This window comes from Lissotriton vulgaris, chromosome 6 (genome assembly GCF_964263255.1).
Source record: "Lissotriton vulgaris chromosome 6, aLisVul1.2, whole genome shotgun sequence".
Taxonomy (NCBI): domain Eukaryota; kingdom Metazoa; phylum Chordata; class Amphibia; order Caudata; family Salamandridae; genus Lissotriton; species Lissotriton vulgaris.
This window is the reverse complement of record NC_141694.1, coordinates 1,761,234,362-1,761,259,729: the sequence shown is the minus strand read 5'-3', so window position 1 is coordinate 1,761,259,729 and position 25,368 is coordinate 1,761,234,362. Positions and strand designations below refer to the sequence as shown.

Genomic DNA, 25,368 nt, shown 5'->3' with positions numbered 1-25,368 from the left:
CAGAGACAGACACACGCACACACACACCACACACACACACACCCTCCCTCTCTGCCCACTCCCTCTCTGCCGCCCCCTCCCTCTATCACCACTCACCGGGCTCTTTCCCTCTGCAGCGGGTCAGTCATGGCAGCAGGCAGACTCGGTGTCTTCTCCAGCGATCTTCAGCTGATGTGCACGCCCACGCTGCGTCTCGTGCACGCCCACCACGCTGTTTCGCGCCCGTTGATCCTCAGCTTGTCCTCTCCTTCTTTCTGACTCAGTTTAGTTTGCCGGCTACGTTGCATATACTCGTTCCTCTTTCCGGCGTTCATGCATAATACTAACCCCCTTGCCCTGCCCGCGTCCAGACAACAGAACCTCCTCCTGTGCGCCGTCGCACTGCCACGCGCATTCCATGTCCTGCACCCGCTGCACAGGGATCTTTGGCACCCAGTAGCCGTGAGTCTGTGTGCCCACATCATTGGCTACTACGTAGCCTGGAGGTGAGGTTTGTGGCACAAAATAGGAGGAGGTGCGATCACGTGACCTCCTGCTGCCGCGGCTGCGCAACGAGCTGCCAGTTCATGAAAAGTTTGGGCAAACAGCAGCTACACTGGCAATGGCAGCGCTGCTCCTTCCATACCGCATTAATTATATAAAAATCCAGCAGCGTGAATGAAGGAAGCCGTCCGAGGTGCCGGCGGATGAGTGAGCTGTGCCCGCACCAGCTCACACACTGCTGTATACCCACAGTTTATTTTTTAGCACGGGACTAAACGCAGGAGGACAAGGCATTTCAAGAGCATGCATTTCAGTGTTATCATTTGCCTCAGAGTGAACATCCGTTTATTAAGCCCTGACTCATCCTAAACGAGTTACGGTAATTTGACCGTAAATAGCACAGGCACTGGTGTTGGAGCAGAAGTTTACACCAAAGTGCAAGCAGAGTTGCTGAGCCAGGCGCAGAATCGTGGCTGAGCTGACGCTTGCTACTGGAGTAGTTGCCACAGCCACACTGAGGAGCAAAAACAAGTAAGTGATTGATTCCCTTAACATTTACCCAACCATGATAGCGCAGCCACATGAAGGCCGGTCCATCTAGCTCTCCGCACGGCCCGCTGCGGCGACAGCTAACTGCCCGGTGTTCAGCTTAGAATGACCTTGTGACAGCCGCAACCGGCCGGCACAATCTGGCACTGCGGGGCCGGGCAGCAGGCAGTGATTCACTACCCATCTGAGCCAACATATCCTGACAGGCCACAAAACTGCTTGGCACAATCTCACAAACCACTGTGGGCAGCACATTGATTCCTACAGAAATGGCCTGAGCGGAGGCCCAGGCAGCCCTAATCAGTGCAGACAGCGCCAGCGTAGTCAACTTTCAGCACGGCCAGCACCACTTAGTTGAAGTCAAGAACCTGTATACAGTAGCTCTGGGACTGCCTTACTCGCAGCCTACAGTAGATCTGGTGCTGTGGGGCAGGGCAGTAGGCAGTGGTGTTCCAACTGGGGCGGACACCGCTCAGCAGTGCTGGTAATCACTTTTATAGGGATGAACAATCATTACTATAGTCAAGGATAATACAGTGTCCTTGTTGTCTGTAATGTGTGCCTCGCACCGTTTATTTCTGGTGTTTTCCAGCAGTTTTAATATCTTATAGTTTCTCGTTGCTCAAATGGGCGTCATTTCTGATATTTAATTATGTTTCCCTCGTCTTCATTACTTGATTTTGCTAGCAACAAAGTGTCACTCATAGTTTTTGAAATGGCACTCATAATTCAAGTAAAATTATAAAATTTCACACATAGCAATCTGAAACCTTGGCAGCCATGGACCGGTTCTGCTCCGCCCCTGTGTCACACAGCGCCGCAGGGGTGCACCTGGGCCGCCCTGTTCTCACCGAGGCTGCCTGTTGTCCCTTTGTCTGGCACATCTTAACGTCACTGAGACGTGGAGCCGGGAGTCCTGCGGGCTGCATTAAATGCTGCAGGTTGAGTTCCCTGCACCGAAGCTACACATTGCTCTCTGTAATCACTGACGGGTGAAGAGGTTGGTTTAGGTTTATTGTTTGTTTGCTTTATGTTTATGTTTTAATCATGCACAATATATCATTTCTCCTTGGCAGGGCAGTGACTCATGTAATGATCTCCAGAACAGTGGTTTGTGTGACTAGGATGCGGAGTGTTATCGTCATCCGGGTTTACCTGTTCCTTGAATGGGCAGGCTGTATAGTAAGTTGTGTGCAGTGTGTAAAGCTGCTGCATCTATGTTGTGCTGATGCTGCCCGCCGCTTGTATACGCATGGGTGTACAGAATATGCACACCAGCAAACAGCTAGCAATAAGGTTGGCATGTAGAAGACCCCTTCTTTTGCAATTGATGTTGTGTCTTCTAGAAAACTGACCGCAGCCGTGCAAAATATGCTAATGCATAAAGTATTCACAGATACAGACAGGGAAGTGCACGTGTGTGCGCATGCCGCGGTATAAATTGATCATTTGGTGGGACATGATATTTGGGATAGGTGGATAAGCAAGTTGGCTAGGTGCAAATTCAAAAGGTCTCACATATGCGAGCGATTAAGCTATTGGCAATGTAAATGACAATGCCATTTATTTGTGATTAAAAAAAAAAATGTCATGAGCAATGCCAATAGCTCTACCTTTAATAATGCCGAGACCATTGCATTGTAAATGCTTGTTCTGACACAGTGTGAGTCTCAAAGTACCTCCCCTTATGCCCTGGGTGACTTTATTACTCCTATTGTCTATTCGGACATAAAGGACTAGAGTCAGAAGGTAATTCTTTCACTAAGACAAACCTGGTTGGTGTATCGAATCCACACTCTATCGTGGTCAGTGTCCAATCCTATCAAAGTCCCATCTACATCAACCATTGACTATCATTGGCACTTTAAGCTACTTGGCTCTGTTCATACTTAAAACTTTAAAGATTCATATCTCTGGTTCATCTTATTGTATTATTGTCATGTTGGTGTTATTTAGTTTATTAAATTGTTATCTGTTTTTCTAATTCGGTTTGTGATGTTTATTGTTTTGTATTTAGACTATTACTGTTGTGGTACTGCATGAATATTTTCTCCCTGCTCTAAGTTAAGCCTGTTTGCTCTCTGCCATCCAGAGCTCAGGTTCATTTAGAGTCTTTGAGGGTTCAGCTGACGAGGGTTTTGATTGTTCCTCAAGGCGGGTAGTTTCACACCTCGAATAATAATAATGCAATATAATATTCAGTTGAAGCTCTTAACCCTGTCTTTGTGACACTAAATGAAGATAAATGTTGCCTCTTTCAAACTTATTGCTGCACACGATGTCCATAACCATGGTTAAAGTATTTTTCTGACGAACTAAAAACACCTTCCAAATTATACATTCTCAGATGGCTTCTTCGATGAGATTGATGACTTGTTAGTTTTAATAAAATCATCTCATCGGATTCTGAAATCAAGTTCATCTATACCATCAGTTGTCTTCCATTCTGCTGGTAGATTTACAATATTATTTCCAGAAGATAAAACAGTCAGACAGTGAGCCTCTCTCCCTTCCAGAAAACATGAACTGATCCTTCATCGTGCAACATCCTCACACTTTCCTGACCTCAAAGGTAGTTATCAAACTGATCGGTATCTTCACAGCCTAGATCCCAAACCCTGAAATAACCATCCTTCCCTTTTTAATTTTGTATGTCTTGCTGAGTCATTGGCTTTCTTGATTATATTTACCAGTCAGGGCAAATTTAGTTTTGCCATGCTCATTGCTTGATTAATTAATTGTTTCTGATTCAACGTACCTGATTATCTTCTAATTAGTTGATTCCAGGTTAAATCTGCCTAAATGTCTTTTGAAAAGATCATTAATAACAAATCATTTTCTAACTGGTTATTTGCTTGTTTTTTTACGCCCAGAGGTTCGGTATTTTTCCATATGTTCTGCTCTGTTCAGAAAACTCCAGGAAGTTTGAGAATATTAATGTTCTTTATTTTTCCTTTGCTGATTCTTTGCACAATATTTTTCTGTACCTTTCCTTTATTACTTGTTGCATTTTACAGTTGGGACTCTTGCATGATTGCATGGCGAGCCACAGTCTCTGTACTTGGAAATACGTCTTCTATCTTTATCAATCAATATATTTGAACATTTGACTAAACTTGGCATGACACTTCTAGTGGACTTAGGGTAAGTGGGTGGATAGGTGTCATTTGAAGTGGTCCTAAAGCGTTTGTATCCCCTGCAGCGAATCCAGCACTCCTGTCACCATCTGCAAATCCTGTAATGGATGTCCAGGATCATTGTGCGCATGTGCTGATGTGGGAGGAACTTTCCTTCCTAAATAGGATGATGCAGGACCTGGGCACGGGGGAGGCCACACCCGAGTCCTGTACGTCATAATCGCTATAATAATGACCTGTTGCTATATAGTGAATACTACTGCAGATTCATAGCCATATGAGAGTCATCACTCATGCTCTGTTGGCAGTTACTGAAAGATTATATTTTTTCCATTTCATTTCCATTTCCTTGTTATTGCAAGAGATTTTATTGAGTTTCCAAGTAAAAGAGGATACAATTGCAACAAGATGCAGGACTCACAGAAGGGGGAGCAGTCCAGACAAGATTCCCATGAATGAATCAATTACAGTATGTAATAACCTGATGACACTAACGCTCTTGGTAGTATTACTAGTAAAATAGAGAACCTTGTTTAATAAGTCAGTCTCTGAGATACTTGGTTTTGTAGGATGAAGGAAAGAAAAGAAGCGAGTGTGGAGTAATGCTAGTAGCAAGAAATGGGGCACTGCTATCTGCTAAGTTATGCAGGGTGTAAGAGAGCTTGATATTAGTGCAAACAGTGCCCTTCCAGAGCAACCTGCCATACTTATGCACGCTGAAACGATAATAGCAATTAATTGGACATAACAATGTCATTAGGGTCCAGATCGCAGGTAATAATCTTGCTTCATTGTTAATTGCATTTCCAAAGATTACTGATCGAACCAACATATCTAAAAGGCATTGCTAGAATTTGCATTTTCTAGCTCTGCATATGTAATTAACACTTTGCTGGACGACATTCTATACGTGGTGCATTCAGGTTCACGTGGTAATTTTAAAAATAGAGTACCAGATTTTCAGGTAATGTTAGAGGAATATCGGATGTGACTGCGGACATCAAGGCCTTTATCGAGGTGTAGTCTTGTATGTTAAGCTGACAGATATTCATAGCAAAAAAATGACCAGTGTGATATGCATTTCTTTCAGGATGTTAAACCCTATTCTAGCTGCCTCATGCAGGGCAGCCTTTAGAGGTGCCAGGCTATTCTTTGCCTTTGGGAGTCCAATGAAAAGTGCTGTGCCACAGTTGAGGTGTGAGAGTGCAGTGCGGTTTTTAGGACTCTAGATTTTAAGAAGCATGAAAGATTGAGTTGGCCTTCACAAGTTGTTAACTTTTGACAAGTTGGTGATGTTCCCGACAAGCGCTTAACTTGCTGAGCCATCTTTCCACTAGATTGATACATTCAGCCAGCATTTGCAACTTTTCTCTGTCGGAGACTGTGGCATGGGGCGAAGAGGCTTAATTATGTATTTATTTATTTATAAAGTTTTATATGGCGCGAACTTGATCCCGAAGGATATCCAAGCGCTTTACAAATTGAGGGAATGAAGTAACAGAGGAAGAAAACAGGTCACTATAACATTTACCGGAAAAACTAAAAAGACAATGATGAATGCCACTGGTTGCTACCTTCTCCCCTGTCCATCATTAGAAATTTCTACCATTGTGGATGCCCCTGATAACCTCTTCAAGGAGCAAAACTGTGTTTGGCATTTGTACCGAGACAATGGTGCTCATCGCAATCATAACATTTTTGCTGGCAAAAAAATGATTTCACAGGTTAACTCATTTATGTATCGTGAAGTTCTCAGTGTATGTAGTCAATACTTGGATAGCTTGATTACAGTATGTATGGATGCACTCGAAGGGACTTCATTCATCTGTACACTCAAAAAATATAAGTAAAATACTTAATAGTCCCTGGGTGAAAGGATAATGTGGGAAAGCCAATTAACACACGGTTATCAGACAGAATTCTGTGACTCAGTATTCTTCAGAATGCATGCATACCTCCCCTATGTGGGAAATGTTGTTGGTCTTTCCCTGTCTAAATTAGTCAAGTAGGTTTTTGTCTAATTGAGTCACTTGTAGCTATGTTATATTGAGAAGCCATTCCAGTTGATGCAGCAGTTCTTAAGTGTGTCTTGTATGTAAATGAAATATTCTTGAGAAAACACTCAACAAGCTTGTCATCCATCCAGGTGCGGATAAACATGGATTCCCTCTTTTGTGATATGAGCAGCCACCAGGCAGACACTTTTTTAATCTTTGGGAGCTGATAAATGCTGTATGACAATAATTTGAACTAATAATGTTTGTGACCTATTGTAAAGTATACTTTTTCATGTGTCTCAAAAGCAGATTAGTCCCTCTGATTTTTTTTTACCTTGAAGCCTCATTCCATTAACATTGGTATCATGTCCTATGGACATATGACTCTTCCTAGTTCTGACCCATCTGTCTGAAGTTATTTCCACCTAGAGACTTTGGAAGAGCCTCGGTTTGAACTGCAGGGCTGTGGTCAGGAAGAAAGAGGGGTCTGTGGGCAAGTGATTGCTTTTGAGTACAGGCACCTTTTATTGCTCTAGACCTGTTTCTTCCTTGATTTATCTTCATGCCTCAGGTCCTGCTATGTCGTACTTGTTGACCATTGTGACTTTTGCTTGTAACTGTAACTGTAACTGGCATTGAAAAAACTGCCTCCGTCATTGTGGTATCTGAGAGGCTCCCCTATCCTTATATGAACTCCTGTGGTCACACCTCCTTAATGTCTCCTTCCTGTTGTCCATGTCCCCATCTATTTCTTTAGCAAAGCAGTGTGATCGAGCTTGCATCAGTACTTGTGGTATAAATGTTTACCCTGAGCCACAACTGACATTAAAAGTAGAATCTGTCCTTGATGTGCAACTGTTGGTACTTGAAACTCTCTAACTCTGTTCTTTTTCTTATTGTATCTTGTACTCAGATCCAATTTGGCCGTCTGTTCGTACATGTGCACCCACCGTAATGTTATTGTAAAATGAAAAATAAAGGTTTTAATTCTAAAAAAATTTGGGATCTGTACAGTCACACTTAATAGCTGAAGTTTCATGTTCAGCTAAGCTACTTTTTCGTCCTATTATTGCCAGTTATCTGATCCTGAGTAACAATTTAATATTCCCTCTTAAGATATTCTGATTACAGAGTTTCCATCAAACCTTGTCATCCAATTGTGTTTGCATTTGTATTGCAACCGTTCTTCGTGTTTTTTTACTAGGAGAACAGGATTTGGGTGTCACCGGCCTAGCTTATTGGGTATAAAACAAAGAAGCGAATGAGGCCCACCCAAGGGCAGGCATATACATTGAAGAGGGTAGGGCTTATTGAAGATCAATGTTGCAATTGCAGTGAAATCAGACAGAAACAGAGACATAAATTCAGTGGTTGTGGTTTGTGAGATGAGAATTGATCCACAATGGGCATGCCGCTGGATCCTAACTTCAGCTAGTCTTGTAAGCAAAGGATCATGTGAGGTAGTCTTGAAGGCTGAGGAGAGATCCAGATCCAGATCCAAGGCTGAAGACTTACCTTGATCCCTTAATAAACGAAGATCATCCTAGACTGAAGAAAGCACTGTTTCAGTCCTGTGGGATGGGAAACATTCTGAATCAGTTGCTGTACTAAGGTGCCACTATTCTTGTGATCTTAAATTACCTGCTACCACTGCGAAAGTAAGATTTCCCTGATGTGGCTTTTAAATCTCCTGTGAGTCAGCAACAATCTAATTATGGACATCTCCGTGGGATTTTGGGAAATCGGCTTTTATTTCTTCGAAATTCTATAAATCATTGATTTATAGGTACCTGTATCAACTTATAGACACATACTGAATGTCTATGGTTGACAACTAGTATACCATCTTTTGTCTCTTCACTGCACATTGTCTAATAGTTGGGCCATGATCCTCCTTTCACTAGCCTCGTATTAGAGCTGTCATGTTTTCCAAAACAAATGAGTTTTCCAAAACTCATTTTTGTGGAAAGGCTTGCAATATTTATGGGATTTTTGCTTATTTCAGACCTAGTTCGAATCGCATTGATTTGCTTCATTTACACCTACTGTCATATTAATGATTGTCCTACGTGGTTGTGTACATTCTTGATATATACTAGTGACCAGGTGGAATCACCATTCCTTGAGGCCAGGTTACAATATTTGTGGTCATCCATGCTTCTCAGCACACTTTAGGTATGTAGCGACATTCAGAGTTCTTTTATTACCTGTCTCTCTTGCCTACGCTAACAGAGCACCACAAATGAAATTCAGCACGGCCACAATGATTCCACTCCTTGAAACCATGATCTGTTTGTATAACAACCAAACTATGAGAGAATACTAGAAGATTCTGCTAGATTCCGCTTAATTGATTTAATGTTCTTTCTGAGCAGAAGTGGTTTCTGTTTAAAGGAAGAAAAGAGTTCAAGCAACTTATTTTTAAATAATTTGTTTTGTGGCTAACATGCCTTGCCCTAATAATCATGAGTTTAATGTTGAACAACATCATCTATGAGGAATGACTCATTCACATTTCACTTTTGGGTTATTATCCTGCTATGTTATGATCAGTATTCTGGATGTCCTCTTCTGTTAAGTTAAACGCATAGGAAACTACAGTTATCTATCCAAACATATGATTCAGAAAAGGGGGTGGTGATGAACAGAGTGTCTGAATTAAGCAGACCACTCTTACCCAGTCCAAAGATCAGGGCTTGATCCATCACCGTTTTTTAGCTCACTGCACCATCCCAGCTCAGAACCTGGCTACATGCAAATTAGTCTGTTCCTGTCCCAGTGCATGATGGGACCAGGGCAAACCAAACTATCAAGCCAATTCTTATACTGGGAAGGAAACAACCTCCCGGGGACCGGTTTCTGGCATTTCAGCCGTCGTCGGCCCGGCTTGCTTGAATCCTGATGGTGCAATGAGCAAGGGACTCACATCTGAGTATACCCTTCCACGCTTATGGTGGACAAAATGATTCAGAAAAGGGGGTGGTGATGAACAGAGTGTCTGAATTAAGCAGACCACTCTTACCCAATCCAAAGATCAGGGCTTGATCCATCACCGTTTTTTAGCTCACTGCACCATCCCAGCTCAGAACCTGGCTACATGCAAATTAGTCTGTTCCTGTCCCAGTGCATGATGGGAACAGGGCAAACCAAACTACCAAGCCAAGTCTTATACTGGGAAGGAAACAAGCTCCCGGGGACCGGTTTCTGGCATTTCAGCCGTCGTCGGCCCGGCTTGCTTGAATCCTGATGGTGCAATGAGCAAGGGACTCACATCTGAGTATACCCTTCCACGCTTATGGTGGACAAAATGATTCAGAAAAGGGGGTGGTGATGAACAGAGTGTCTGAATTAAGCAGACCACTCTTACCCAATCCAAAGATCAGGGCTTGATCCATCATCGTTTTTTAGCTCACTGCACCATCCCAGCTCAGAACCTGGCTACATGCAAATTAGTCTGTTCCTGTCCCAGTGCATGATGGGAACAGGGCAAACCAAACTACCAAGCCAAGTCTTATACTGGGAAGGAAACAAGCTCCCGGGGACCGGTTTCTGGCATTTCAGCCGTCGTCGGCCCGGCTTGCTTGAATCCTGATGGTGCAATGAGCAAGGGACTCACATCTGAGTATACCCTTCCACGCTTATGGTGGACAAAATGATTCAGAAAAGGGGGTGGTGATGAACAGAGTGTCTGAATTAAGCAGACCACTCTTACCCAGTCCAAAGATCAGGGCTTGATCCATCACCGTTTTTTAGCTCACTGCACCATCCCAGCTCAGAACCTGGCTACATGCAAATTAGTCTGTTCCTGTCCCAGTGCATGATGGGAACAGGGCAAACCAAACTACCAAGCCAAGTCTTATACTGGGAAGGAAACAAGCTCCCGGGGACCGGTTTCTGGCATTTCAGCCGTCGTCGGCCCGGCTTGCTTGAATCCTGATGTTGCAATGAGCAAGGGACTCACATCTGAGTATACCCTTCCACGCTTATGGTGGACAAAATGATTCAGAAAAGGGGGTGGTGATGAACAGAGTGCCTGAATTAAGCAGACCACTCTTACCCAGTCCAAAGATCAGGGCTTGATCCATCACCGTTTTTTAGCTCACTACACCATCCCAGCTCAGAACCTGGCTACATGCAAATTAGTCTGTTCCTGTCCCAGTGCATGATGGGAACAGGGCAAACCAAACTACCAAGCCAAGTCTTATACTGGGAAGGAAACAAGCTCCCGGGGACCGGTTTCTGGCATTTCAGCCGTTGTCGGCCCGGCTTGCTTGAATCCTGATGGTGCAATGAACAAGGGACTCACATCTGAGTATACCCTTCCACGCTTATGGTGGACAAAATGATTCAGAAAAGGGGGTGGTGATGAACAGAGTGTCTGAATTAAGCAGACTACTCTTACCCAGTCCAAAGATCAGGGCTTGATCCATCACCGTTTTTTAGCTCACTGCACCATCCCAGCTCAGAACCTGGCTACATGCAAATTAGTATGTTCCTGTCTGTTAGAACCGGCTGTCTCTAGTTGGCAGAGATATACACTTCTGACAAATAGGGACACTCCTTTTCTAGTCAGGGCAAGGGGATCACACCCTTCGATAACCCCTGCTCACCCCCTTGGTAGCTTGGCAGAGCAGAACAGGCTTATCTCAGAGGCTGTGTGTTAAGCAATTATGACCACATACAGTAATACAGTGAATACCCTACAAATGGACACGACACAGAAGTATTATAAAAATAAGTATTTTTATATAAGGCTTAGCACAAGACCAGATAACGACAAAATTGTACACAATCGGAATAAATACGTTGGGAAGGAAAAAGGATAGTTCAAAGGTAGTTTCTTCTTTAGCACAAAAGTCTTTAGTATCAAAGCAAATCTTCTTCTTGGCAATTCAGTTCTTAGCAACAGGGTAACCCACACGGGGGCTACACGACGTCGAGGCAAAGTTAATCCAAAGGTTCGGCGTCGACCGCGAGGAGCGCTACGTCAAGCCCGGAGTCACACGGACCCCCAACAACACAGTACCTTTAGGAAAATGAAGCACACGATGATCAGCGGCGTCGAGCAATCCGGCGTCGCGTCTTTGGTGTCGATCAGGCCTCAGCAGGCGTCGTCGATGATGCGGTTGCACAGAGTGAGCAGCGCTCACGGCGTCGAGGGGGGCACACAGGTGATGCGATCAGCAGCGGTGCAGACACGAGGTCCTCTGGAGCTAGAGCCGTACTCCCACTCACTGGCGTTGCTGCTGGCGTCGGTCGGGCCCGGCGTCCGGTCGTCGTGATTGCTGGTTCTCTCAGAGGTGCCGGATGCACGTTTCCAGCAAATAGCACTTTAGCAGATGAAGTCTTTTAGCCCTGTGACTTCAGCAGGAGACTGGCACTCTTCCAGTCCTTGGAGATTTTCTTAGCAAGCGTGAGAGTACACACACAGTTCCTCTCTCCTGGTTCCTTGGCGAAAATAAAGAAGCACTGCAGGATTCCCCCAACAACAGCACACTGGCAGAAGGGGTAGGCAGTCCTTAGATCAGCAGGCCTCTTGTCCTTGGTTACAGGGTTCCTTGTCAGAAGTGATCTGATTTCTTAGTTCAGGGGTCCTTCTCTTATACCCCTTTTCAGCTTTGATCCCTTTGTCCATGCAGGGGAATTTCCCAACATCCTGGGTCTGTTGTGGGTGGAGCCAGGCAGAAGCACCTGGCTTATTCACTGAGCAGGGCTGAGTCCTCAGACGCCCAGCAGGAGGTGGAGCCAGCATTGACACTGGCAGGAGCAGAGCTATCGGCCTCCTGGCAGGAGGTGGGGCTAGGATCGTCCATGGCAGGCACAGAGCCATCAGCCTCTTGGCAGGAGGTGGAGCCAGCATTGTATCAGACAGGGCAGGCTATCAACAACTACTCTCCCCCTACTCTCAACGCAAATGTCCCACTCATCCCACACTGACTCATCCAGACCTGTGGAGCCACCCAGCTCCTGTCACACACACGCAAGACCAGCAGAAACCAGATATGGTTAGACAAGAAAATAGACACTTTCTAAAAGTGCTATTTTCGAACCCAGAGTCCAAAAACCATCCACACCAACGGATGCGTAATTAAACCCAGAGTTCAGGGATACCAAACTCGACATTGCACCATGCTCCCCGAGCCAGCTAGGATCATAGCATTAATAATCCCGGCGGCCCATTCTAACTACTGGAGAGCGGGCTACCTTGCAATAGTGAAGAACGAAGATGGCGGTAATTCACTATTAGGGCATGCCAACTTGGTCAGGCGTGTCCTACCTTATACTTACAATGCACCCTGCCCGTGGGCCTACTGTAGGGGTGACTAACATGAAGTCAAGGGAAGGTTTGAGGGGCTGGCAAGTAGGTATACTTGCGCAGCCTGCGTGACAGCACTAGGCTGCACGTGGGTCTCGCAATGACCGAACCGTAGACATTCTTTTACGAGGCCGCTCTTGTGGGTGGCACAACACGTGCTGCAAGCCCACGAGCGGCATTTGTATTTACAAGCCCCGGCACTCCTGGTGCACTAGACGAGGGACTGACAGTAAACCAAATAAGCCAAACATGGATACACTAGATACAACAATTTAACATAGGGAGCACTTGCGCTGTGGCACTGATCAGCAGTGACACCGCGCCCAAAGCATATACCAGCAAAACATCGAAAAACAGTGGAGGCAAACAGAAAAAATGGAGGAGAGACTCCAGCCAATGATGTCAGGTCTAACACGTGTCCCCTCCAGCTGAAATGTGGGGAGAACTACCCTTGACCTAGGGAGTCCTCTTCACTAAGGCGGAAAAATCTGGACAGACCATCAGCATTGGCGTGATCGGTACCAGGGCGGTGTTCCACCGTAAAGTCCATCCCCTGTAGAGAAATGGACCACCTCAACAGTTTCGGATTCTCACCCCTCATCTGCATCAACCATCTGAGGGGCCTGTGGTCTGTCTGAACCCGGAAGTGAGTCCCAAACAGGTAGGGTCTTAGCTTCTTCAGCGCCCAGACCACAGCAAATGCTTCTCTCTCTATCGCACTCCACCTCGTTTCCCTGGGAAGTAACCTCCGACTGATGAAGGCTACAGGCAAGTCTCGGCCCTCTTCATCCACCTGAGCTAGAACAGCCCCCACGCCATGCTCTGAAGCGTCCGTCTGGACAATAAATTCTTTCGAGAAGTCGGGTGCCTGGAGTATAGGTGCTGTGCACATTGCAGTTTTCAGGGTGTCGAAGGCCGTTTGACAGGCATCAGTCCAGATCACGTTTTGTGGCTGCTTCCTGGAAGTCAGCGAAGTCAAGGGGTGCACAATGTTGCCGTAGTCCTTGACAAACCTCCTGTAGTAACCCGTGAGTCCTAAGAAGGCTCTCACCTGCATTTGGGTTTTGGGCGGCGCCCAAGCCAGGATGGTATCAATCTTGGGTTGCAGGGGGGCAACCTTGCCGCTCCCTACTTGGTGCCCCAAGTACACCACCGAACCCTGCCCAATCTGGCACTTACTGGCTTTGATTGTGAGGCCTGCTCCGCGCAGGGCCAACAACACTTCCTGGAGGTGGCGCAAGTGTTCCTCCCAGCTGGCGCTGAACACTGCGATGTCGTCCAGGTAGGCGGCACTGAAATCCTCCAGTCCAGCCAAGACCTGGTTGACCAACCTCTGGAAGGTGGCAGGGGCATTCTTCATCCCAAAGGGCATCACCCGGAACTGGTATAGCCCATCTGGTGTGGAGAATGCTGACCTCTCCTTTGCCCCATCAGTCAAGGCGATCTGCCAGTACCCAGACGTTAAATCAAACGTACTAAGGTACCGGGCAGCCCCCAACCGATCGATGAGCTCATCAGCTCTGGGGATGGGGTGCGCGTCAGTCTTCGTGACCGAATTGAGCCCTCGGTAGTCCACGCAGAACCGGAGTTCTGGTGAAGCACCAGGCGCTGCAGCCTTCGGGACCAAGACCACTGGGCTGGCCCAAGGACTGCTAGAGGACTCAATCACCCCTAACGCGAACATTTTGGAGACCTCCTCCTTAATGTACGCTCTGACCTTGTCGTTCACCCTGTAAGCCTTGTGCTTCACAGGAGGGCTGTCTCCGGTGTCAACGTCATGGACACACCAATGAGTTACACCCGGAACCAAGGGAAACAGATCCGGGAATTGTCCCAACAGTTGGCGACAATCCTGTTTCTGCTCAAGGGTCAGTGTGTCAGAGAGGACCACACCATCCACCGACCCATCTTGCTCTTTAGCACACAGGAGGTCAGGAAGAGGCTCACTCTCCTCCTCCGTTCCATCATCTGTAGCTAGGAGCATGCCCACTTCGGACCTTTCTAAGTGGGGCTTCAAACGGTTGACATGCAGGACCCGCAAGGGGTTCCTGGGAGATTTCAAGTCCACCAGGTAGGTGACATCGCTCTTCTTCTCCACAACCTTAAACGGTCCAGTCCACCTGTCCTTGAGCGCACAAGGTTCCACAGGGGACATGACCCACACTTCCTGACCGGGCTGAAGCTCTACCAGAGTGGCATTCCGGTCGTACCATCGCTTCATCTCCTCTTGGCTGGCCTCCAGATTTGCCTGAGCAAGTTCTCTGAAGCGCCGAGTCTGGTTCCGAAAGGCCAGCATGTAGCTGTATACATCCTGGGGAGGTTTCCTGGGAGATTGCTCCCAGCCTTCCTTGACCAGACTCAAAGGTCCTCTTACCGGGTGACCGTATAAGAGCTCAAAGGGGCTGAACCCTAGAGCCTTCTGCGGCACCTCACGGTAAGCAAACAACAGGCATGGCAAGAGGACGTCCCATTTCCGCCTCATTGGTTCTTCAAGACCCATAATCATGCCTTTCAGGGTCCGGTTGAATCTCTCAACCAGCCCGTTTCCTTGAGGGTGGTAAGGAGTGGTGAACTTGTAGGTTACCCCACACTCCTTCCACAGAGACTTCATATAGTTCGAAATGAAGTTGGTGCCTCGGTCTGACACCACCTCTCTGGGGAACCCCATCCGGGAGAAAACACCCATCAGTGCCCGTCCCACCACGGGGGCCGTCACTGTTCTGAGAGGGATGGCTTCCGGGTACCTTGTGGCATGGTCCACCAAGACCAGGATGAACCTGTTGCCCAGGGCTGTCTTGGGGTCCAGGGGCCCAACAATGTCAATACCCACCCGGTCAAAGGGGGTGCTGACCACCGGAAAAGGTTGGAGGGGAGCCTTCTGCTTCCTCCCGCTTTTCCCACTTGCCTGGCAAGTGCGACAAGTCTTGCAATGGATGTCTACATCCCTACGCATCTGAGGCCAATAAAAATGGGTGACAAGCCTGTCATAGGTCTTGTCCTGCCCCAGATGTCCAGCTAACGGAACGTCATGAGCCAACCCCAGTAGGAAGGCTCTGAAGCGCTTGGGTACCACCAGCACACGGGCTGACCCAGGCTCAGCAGCCTTAGGCTCGCTATACAGGAGGTCGTTCTCCCAGTACACAAAATGTGACCCTGACTGATCACCTGAGGATTGGGCTGAGGCCTGCTGCCTCATGCCCACAAGAGAAGGGCACTCCTTCTGTTCCGCACAGAATTCCTCCCTGGAGGGACCACCGTCCTGCTGCCAATGGGTCAGCTCGGGCAGATCTCCCAGTTCGGCAATCTGTTCCCCTGTGGGCTCCAGGGCATCCCCCTCAGGGTCTACCTCCTCCTGGACCACGGGAACTACGGGGGCCGGTTTCCCGCGCCTCCTGCCACTTCTCTTCACAGCTGGGTCCTGGGCCGTACTTTCAGGCTCCGGGACCCCATCAACACACTTACTCGCTGTCATCGAACGAGTGGTTGCACACACCCACTCTGGCACACCCAACATTTTCAAGTGCGCCGCTCTCTCCACCTTAGCCCAAGGGGAGTCTTCTAAATCATTGCCCAGGAGACAGTCGACAGGCATGGCGGGCCTCACAGCAACCTGAAGAGTACCTGAAACTCCCCCCCATTCAAAGGAAACCTGAGCTACCTCACACTCTTTCTGGGAGTTGTCGGCAGCTATCACAGGGTAGAATGCGTGGGGAACCACCTGCTCTCTGGACACCAAGTGACACTTGACAGCTGTCACACTTGCTCCGGTGTCTCTGAGAGCTTCCACTCTATGGCCATTAATGGTCACCCACTGCCTATATTTACTAGTGTTACTAGGCAGAGGGGGTGGAGGGACCATTTGCATGTCTCCTAGCGAGACCAGGGACATCTCTGCGGGACCCCTCCCACCATGGACAACCATCTCCTCCCCTCCCAAGGCTACGCTCGCCAACTGTCGGGGGGGGGGTGCACGCGGCGGTGCATTCGAATCCTTCTTGGGACACTGGGGGTCGTAAAACCGGTGTCCCACCTGCCCACAACCGTAGCAGGTTAGGGGGCCCCTATGAACAGGTTTACCCGTCGGGGCCCCTGGCTTCTTCTCAGGGGGAGGCTGGGAACCTTTCCCTTGGTTCCCTTGGGGATTACTTTGGGGCCCTTTCTGAGACTCCTTCTGTTTACCCTTGTCCCCCCCACTCTTCTGCTGGGGACCCTGCCCACCTTTGGCTGAGTCTCCCACTGGACCCTTGTGGACCCTGGTACTGACCCAGCGGTCCGCCTCCTCAGCAAGTTTTCTAGGGTTAGATATCTTGCTATCAATCAGGTGCTGGCGCAGCTCTGGAAAACAGTTATTAGACAAATGCTCCCAAGCAAACAAATCATAAAGAGCTTCATAACTTTCCACTTTGCTGCCCTTTACCCAACCATCCATGGCTCTGCAAAAATAAGATACATATTCAACCCACGTCGTACCAGGCAACTTCTTACATTCTCTAAAAGCTTGTCTGTACTTCTCGGGGGTTAGGCCATACCGCAACATTAAAGCATCTTTCATATGAGCATACGACATCCTATCCGCAACAGGCATGTCTAACAGGGTATCTCTTCCCTCATTCACAAAGCGACCCCACAACCCCGCTCCCCAATTCTTCTCAGGGACCTGGTGGGCCAACAATGCTAACTCATATGCTTTAAACCATTGACCAATATCTTCATTCCTATTGTAATCTTTGATCACATCTTTCGGAAAGTAAAACTTACCTTCTGCAGGCTCAGACGGAATGCTGCCACCAGAGGGATTCAACTCTAACTTTTTAGCTTGGATATCCAGCTCCCTCAACCTGGCTTCACGCTCCAGAGCTAACTTCTCTCGTTCAAACTCTAACTTTTTGATCTCCAAATCAGCTTCTCTTCTACCTCTTGCATTTTCTAACTCCAACTGCCCATTTATCTTTAGCCTTGCCATTTCCATGTTGTAAGCTCGCTCTTTCGCCCTTTCTTCTCTTTCTTCAGGGGAAAGACCTTTGGAGGAAACACTGCTACCGGGAGAGGACACCGGCCCATTCACTGGCACCTCCTCATCCCCTTCCTCTGTGGGTACCACCACCACATCAGAGGGATCTCTGGACTCCCACCAGGCCTGTAATGCTTTACGAAAATCATCTTTTCTCGAGAGGCCTGTGGTAGGAACTTTAAACTGGTCGCAAAAGTGTTTCAGCTCATCCTTCTTGTATTTCTTAAGCTTATTCCTCTCAAACTCCTCCACAACAACGACAGGGGTAGTGACTCCGTTGTCACTCATGGTCAAAACTGGCAGTGTTCAAAAAATCAAGTTTCAGAAAAGCGGAGAACAAAAAAAAATAGGATTCTCCCCAATTAGATTGTGACTGCGTTATGGTCTGCTTTCACTATGTAGCGCACACTAATCACTGTACATGGGTCATAAATGCAAGGTCCAAATCCTCACCGCTGCATCCAATGTTAGAACCGGCTGTCTCTAGTTGGCAGAGGTATACACTTCTGACAAATAGGGACACTCCTTTTCTAGTCAGGGCAAGGGGATCACACCCTTCGATAACCCCTGCTCACCCCCTTGGTAGCTTGGCAGAGCAGAACAGGCTTATCTCAGAGGCTGTGTGTTAAGCAATTATGACCACATACAGTAATACAGTGAATACCCTACAAATGGACACGACACAGAAGTATTATAAAAATAAGTATTTTTATATAAGGCTTAGCACAAGACCAGATAACGACAAAATTGTACACAATCGGAATAAATACGTTGGGAAGGAAAAAGGATAGTTCAAAGGTAGTTTCTTCTTTAGCACAAAAGTCTTTAGTATCAAAGCAAATCTTCTTCTTGGCAATTCAGTTCTTAGCAACAGGGTAACCCACACGGGGGCTACACGACGTCGAGGCAAAGTTAATCCAAAGGTTCGGCGTCGACCGCGAGGAGCGCTACGTCAAGCCCGGAGTCACACGGACCCCCAACAACACAGTACCTTTAGGAAAATGAAGCACACGATGATCAGCGGCGTCGAGCAATCCGGCGTCGCGTCTTTGGTGTCGATCAGGCCTCAGCAGGCGTCGTCGATGATGCGGTTGCACAGAGTGAGCAGCGCTCACGGCGTCGAGGGGGGCACACAGGTGATGCGATCAGCAGCGGTGCAGACACGAGGTCCTCTGGAGCTAGAGCCGTACTCCCACTCACTGGCGTTGCTGCTGGCGTCGGTCGGGCCCGGCGTCCGGTCGTCGTGATTGCTGGTTCTCTCAGAGGTGCCGGATGCACGTTTCCAGCAAATAGCACTTTAGCAGATGAAGTCTTTTAGCCCTGTGACTTCAGCAGGAGACTGGCACTCTTCCAGTCCTTGGAGATTTTCTTAGCAAGCGTGAGAGTACACACACAGTTCCTCTCTCCTGGTTCCTTGGCGAAAATAAAGAAGCACTGCAGGATTCCCCCAACAACAGCACACTGGCAGAAGGGGTAGGCAGTCCTTAGATCAGCAGGCCTCTTGTCCTTGGTTACAGGGTTCCTTGTCAGAAGTGATCTGATTTCTTAGTTCAGGGGTCCTTCTCTTATACCCCTTTTCAGCTTTGATCCCTTTGTCCATGCAGGGGAATTTCCCAACATCCTGGGTCTGTTGTGGGTGGAGCCAGGCAGAAGCACCTGGCTTATTCACTGAGCAGGGCTGAGTCCTCAGACGCCCAGCAGGAGGTGGAGCCAGCATTGACACTGGCAGGAGCAGAGCTATCGGCCTCCTGGCAGGAGGTGGGGCTAGGATCGTCCATGGCAGGCACAGAGCCATCAGCCTCTTGGCAGGAGGTGGAGCCAGCATTGTATCAGACAGGGCAGGCTATCAACAACTACTCTCCCCCTACTCTCAACGCAAATGTCCCACTCATCCCACACTGACTCATCCAGACCTGTGGAGCCACCCAGCTCCTGTCACACACACGCAAGACCAGCAGAAACCAGATATGGTTAGACAAGAAAATAGACACTTTCTAAAAGTGCTATTTTCGAACCCAGAGTCCAAAAACCATCCACACCAACGGATGCGTAATTAAACCCAGAGTTCAGGGATACCAAACTCGACATTGCACCATGCTCCCCGAGCCAGCTAGGATCATAGCATTAATAATCCCGGCGGCCCATTCTAACTACTGGAGAGCGGGCTACCTTGCAATAGTGAAGAACGAAGATGGCGGTAATTCACTATTAGGGCATGCCAACTTGGTCAGGCGTGTCCTACCTTATACTTACAATGCACCCTGCCCGTGGGCCTACTGTAGGGGTGACTAACATGAAGTCAAGGGAAGGTTTGAGGGGCTGGCAAGTAGGTATACTTGCGCAGCCTGCGTGACAGCACTAGGCTGCACGTGGGTCTCGCAAAGACCGACCCGTAGACATTCTTTTACGAGGCCGCTCTTGTGGGTGGCACAACACGTGCTGCAAGCCCACGAGCGGCATTTGTATTTACAAGCCCCGGCACTCCTGGTGCACTAGACGAGGGACTGACCGTAAACCAAATAAGCCAAACATGGATACACTAGATACAACAATTTAACATAGGGAGCACTTGCGCTGTGGCACTGATCAGCAGTGACACCGCGCCCAAAGCATATACCAGCAAAACATCGAAAAACAGTGGAGGCAAACAGAAAAAATGGAGGAGAGACTCAAGCCAATGATGTCAGGTCTAACACTGTCCCAGTGCATGATGGGAACAGGGCAAACCAAACTACTAAGCCAATTCTTATACTAGGAAGGAAACAAGCTCCCGGGGACCGGTTTCTGGCATTTCAGCCGTCGTCGGCCCGGCTTGCTTGAATCCTGATGGTGCAATGAGCAAGGGACTCACATCTGAGTATACCCTTCCACGCTTATGGTGGACAAAATGATTCAGAAAAGGGGGTGGTGATGAACAGAGTGTCTGAATTAAGCAGACCACTCTTACCCAGTCCAAAGATCAGGGCTTGATCCATCACCGTTTTTTAGCTCACTGCACCATCCCAGCTCAGAACCTGGCTACATGCAAATTAGTCTGTTCCTGTCCCAGTGCATGATGGGAACAGGGCAAACCAAACTACCAAGCCAATTCTTATACTGGGAAGGAAACAAGCTCCCGGGGACCGGTTTCTGGCATTTCAGCCGTCGTCGGCCCGGCTTGCTTGAATCCTGATGGTGCAATGAGCAAGGGACTCACATCTGAGTATACCCTTCCACGCTTATGGTGGACAAAATGATTCAGAAAAGGGGGTGGTGATGAACAGAGTGTCTGAATTAAGCAGACCACTCTTACCCAGTGTTTCTGGTGGATACTTTATCTAGGCAGATTCCTCACTGATCCCACCTTCATCCCTTTTGCTGAAGAAAATGTAAAGGCCTTACAAAATGATGCCAATTTGTTGCATTCACCTATTTTCGTCTAGATAGCTTATTCTCGCCCTTACCTTGAAACATGAGTTAAAAAACTAGTGAGGAGTACTGACTTCAAGGTGCCAAGGTGGGTGCTATACGGCCCCAGTGTCGTCACTACAGCTCAAATTCTAGCATCTGGTTGTAGCCAGCACCCCTTTTGACTCTGGAGAGCTTTGACAGACGTTTCTGAATCTAGTCTGGCGCCTGGGATATTCAAAGATGAGGAATCTGTAGGTAGAGTATTCATCAGAAATATTGTTAACAAAGGTAAGTACTCTTTTTGCTAATGCTATTGACAGGCGGTACAGTCTCAGATAACTTTACTATATCGCACCATCTATGACTTTCATGCATTTTATTTCCTTGTCTCATAATTGAGGAAATGTATTTTGATGTTCTGAAAACATATTTTTTTCCAGTTATTTCAATGAAAACCAGTACCCGGATGAGGCAAAAAGAGAGGAAATTGCCAATGCCTGCAACGCTGTTATTCAGAAGCCAGGTAAATACTAGTTTTACATTTACGCCAATAGCTGAGTGGTGCCATGGTTAACCAATAAAATATAGAAGTATTTTTGCAATGTTTTTCATTTATATTTCCTTTTAAAGCCCAGTATACACAGACATTAACTAAATTAGGTCTGCTATTGCTTTACATTATCGAGTAATTGCGTATGCTTGCCATTATAGATTGTCTTCCCTTTCCCTTCTCTCTTTCTTGCTCCCTCCCTCATTCTATATTTCCACCCTCTTGTCCTTTTCTCTATCCCTCTTCACCCATGTTCCCTTCTCTCCTTTCTATTCCTCTGCCATTCTTTCTCTAGATTTCTTGGTTTCCTTTCTTCCTTCTTCTGCACCATTTTCTCCTTTAGCACCTCTCCTTCACTTTCTCTCATCCCTACCTGCTTTTGCATGGCGCCCTTTGCTCTCCGTGCCCAGACTACATGTCCTCTTGTCCCATTAGTAATAAAGATACACAGTCATTCAGAGAGACTCAGTTTCATCAATTAAAACATTAAAATCGCTCATTTAAGCATGCTAATACTTTATCTAAGATTATTAAGGTTTTATAAAACATGGCTATCTCCTTTCTGGTTATAATGTTTAACTGCAGAGAGAAAGATGAACATATTTGAAAATCATAAGCTGTTTTAACCTATTGTATCTAGTGATGCTGTTGGGCAAAGCCATATATAAAAAAATATAGTAGTAGCTAAAACAGAGTGCTTATGAAACAACACTAAACATATTGGTTATGTGGCGAAATAGTTCTAAACTGGGTGCTAAAAAAGATCAAAGCTGTCTGAATAGTTCTCCAGTATTAGGGGTGTCTTTCATAGATTCACATGCTTGAATATTCCCCGTCGTCGAAGTGGGAGTCCCACGGTACATAAATAGCAGTAATATATATGCATGTATACATGAGAAATATCATAAATAAAAAATACATACATATAATGCAATAGAAATGTAAACCTGAAAAAGTATCATAGAACAGAATAGGCCAATTGAAAAGCCCAAGGGAGAATTCACTTTAGTAACATATTAGAGTCATTATGTGTTGGTCCACATTCCAGCCAATCAGGCTGTAGCCTCCTCTAGAACCTTCTCCTCAGAAGCCCCAGTCCTCAGATTTTCTACCGCACGTCGTGTGAAGGGAGTCTCCCTGAGCTCTGCTCAGTTTTTTCCAGTTTCTAGCTGTTTTTCTTCAGAAATGTCTTCTACTAAGAAAACTTTGTTCAAGGCTTGTCCATCCTGTGGTAAATTGCGCCTTTTTCATGAGGACCCACACAGTAAGTGTATTTACTGTCTTTACCCGGACCACATTGCCTCTACTGCAAGTTCTGTCGCACTTTCCCCCCTAAAACATTGAGGGATAGAGAGGCCCGTCTCCTTCTGTGGCTACAGAAGTTGAAAACATCTGAGAATGTGGTTTCCGATGCTGAGAGTATGTCATCTGGATTTTCAAAATCCTCTCAGAAGCGTGGGTCTGAGACTGAAGTTCCCTCTCCTTTTCTCAAAAAGAGTAAAATGTTGGGTTCTTTCAAGGATGTCTCCCCACAAGACTTGCTTCAGGGCGCGCCTACGGGACCTGGCTCTCTGGCGTCTAGACCCAAGACTATGCCCTCCTCTTCAAAAACGGGCATTGGCTCGTCGACGGGCTCGTCGACGCGTCCGTCGACGTCTTCAGCTACTACAAAGTCCGTTTTGGCAGTTTCAACGTCGACGACTACTTCTTCTCTGTCGACCAGCTCTGCAACGACGACGACCATCTCGTCGACTAGCAGCCAAGAGGTGAGACCCATCTCGTCTATTATTATGATCTCGTCGATCATACCGTCGACGAAGAAATCATCGTCGACGCGCCTTCCGTCGACGGTTCCTCCGTCGACGAAGAACAAGCCATCAACGTCGACGCCTGTTCCGACGACCGGATCTTCCTCGTCGACGACTGCCCCGTCGTCGATTACATCTCCGTCGACGGTGACCACCCCGTCGACGACTGTTCCGTCGACGGCTACTATCTCGTCGTCGAAAGCCTCATCGTCGACGTCGAAGAATGCATCCTCGTCGACGACCAAAAAATCTTCGTCGACCAAGAGTAAGCTGTTAATTCCTACGCCGGCTTCTACGGCGACGACGCAAAAACAACCAGGGGGTGCTAAGACTTTGGAAATTTCGTCGACGGGCTCGTTGACGACGCACCAACCCCTACAGACTACTACCACCTTCAAAGTGGTTACTGCCTCATCTCTCAAGACTGTACCACTCATACAGTTAAGTCCAGTAAGGAGTGGATCTCAGCCTCCGGAAAATTGTTTCAGTCTGGAGAAGAGGAGTCCGGAAATGATTCTGAAATCGATCAAACTTATGAACCAGCATCCAGTCCTTCTGAATTACACATTAAATGTCAAGACTACAGTGACGAGGATGAGGATGTGGATAATAATGTCGAAGATGGGAATGTACTTTTTCCAATCGATAGATCACGACCAACAACTTACGAACAGGTTACGCAAATTCCTCTGTCATTGGTGCAAAACCTGCAACATCTGCTGGACGACTACAATCGTAGGTTTCCACCGTCGTTGCCTCCTTCCCCGGCACCTCAAGTACACCGGTCTCAGTCTCCAGCTCCTCGACCTCCGTCTCCAGCACCTCGACCACAGTCTCCAGCACCTAGGCCTCAAGCTCCGGCGCCTGTCGCGCCTACGTCTCCTTTGGGTGCTTGTCCTGATACTGATAATGAGAATCAAACTCCTCATAACACTGGGGATAATGACACTGATGATGACATGCAGGAATGGGACAATTATAGGGCACAGACACCCTCTACTCCACCGGCATCACCAAGAGCTTCGCCACCAGTGGATATCGCGAGTTTCCATAACCTTATGGTTCGTGCAGCGAAAAGGTTCCACTTAACAATCGAGGCGCAACAAACGGAATGCTTTTTGTATGATTTTAAGGACTTACCTCAACGGCAAACGCATACCATCCCTATCATAGACCACATATGGGAAGAAGGTCTAAAGTTGATGGAACGTCCTAATTCCATACCAGCCGTTCTACCTAGATTGGACAAAAAATATAAAGCGCCACCTACTTCTCCGGCCTGTTTGGTTTCACAACCTAAGGCAGATTCTGTTATCACTCAGGCGGCACAAAAAAGATCTCGGAGTCCAGCCATACCCCTGACATCTCCGCCTGATCAGGATGGCCGTAAATTAGACTCAATTGGAAAGAAATTTACCACTATGGCAGCGACAACAGTGAGAGCATCCAACGCCTTAGCCATTCTAGTTCGCTACGACCGTCAAATGTGGTCTGAGATCGCTGGCCTGATCCCTCAAATGCCCGACTCCATCCGGGATGAAGCGCAGGCCATCATTCTCAAAGGAGAAAAAATTTCAGCAGAAATAATCGACTGTGCCGTTGATATATCCTCCACTGGTTTCCGACAACTAGCGGGTGCTGCAGTCTTGCGCCGTCAAGGCTGGCTGAAATCAACCACCTTCCGTCCAGAAGTCCAGTCCAGAGTGTTAGATTTACCTTACGACGGTGAATCTTTATTCGGTAAGCATGTTGATGATGCTTTGGAACTTATAAAGAAGGACACAGATGCAGCAAAGTCCTTGACAACTCTTCAATATCGGAAAAGGCCATTTCGTGGAGCACGCGGTAGAGGAGGAGGAACCTCTACTTTTCGTGGAACAGGCCAATGTCGAGCATACAATTACAATGATAACAGACAAAGAGGATCCTATCAGTCCCAAAATCGTTCATCCACCTCCAGACCTTACCAGCGTAAGTCCAATTGCAGAGGTGGTGCGAACACCAACAAAAAACAGTGAGACGACTGTGCATCTTGGAGGTCGAATCTCGAAGTTCTTCTGCAATTGGTCGCACATTACCAACGACCAATGGGTCTTGGACGTTGTTTTAAAAGGACATACCCTGGAA

General features: G+C 47.3%; 1 protein-coding gene across 11 annotated transcripts in view; it reads left to right on the top strand.

The window, feature by feature from the left end:
• HMBOX1 (homeobox containing 1) overlaps window positions 1-25,368 on the top strand; it is a 490,629-nt gene that overhangs the window by 378,476 nt on the left and 86,785 nt on the right. For all 11 annotated transcript variants that reach the window (XM_086928008.1, XM_086928002.1, XM_086928007.1 and 8 more), the window contains one exon: window positions 21,324-21,406. In XM_086928008.1, coding sequence (XP_086784134.1) covers window positions 21,324-21,406 — 83 coding nt within the window. The remainder of the gene's footprint in view (window positions 1-21,323; window positions 21,407-25,368) is intronic.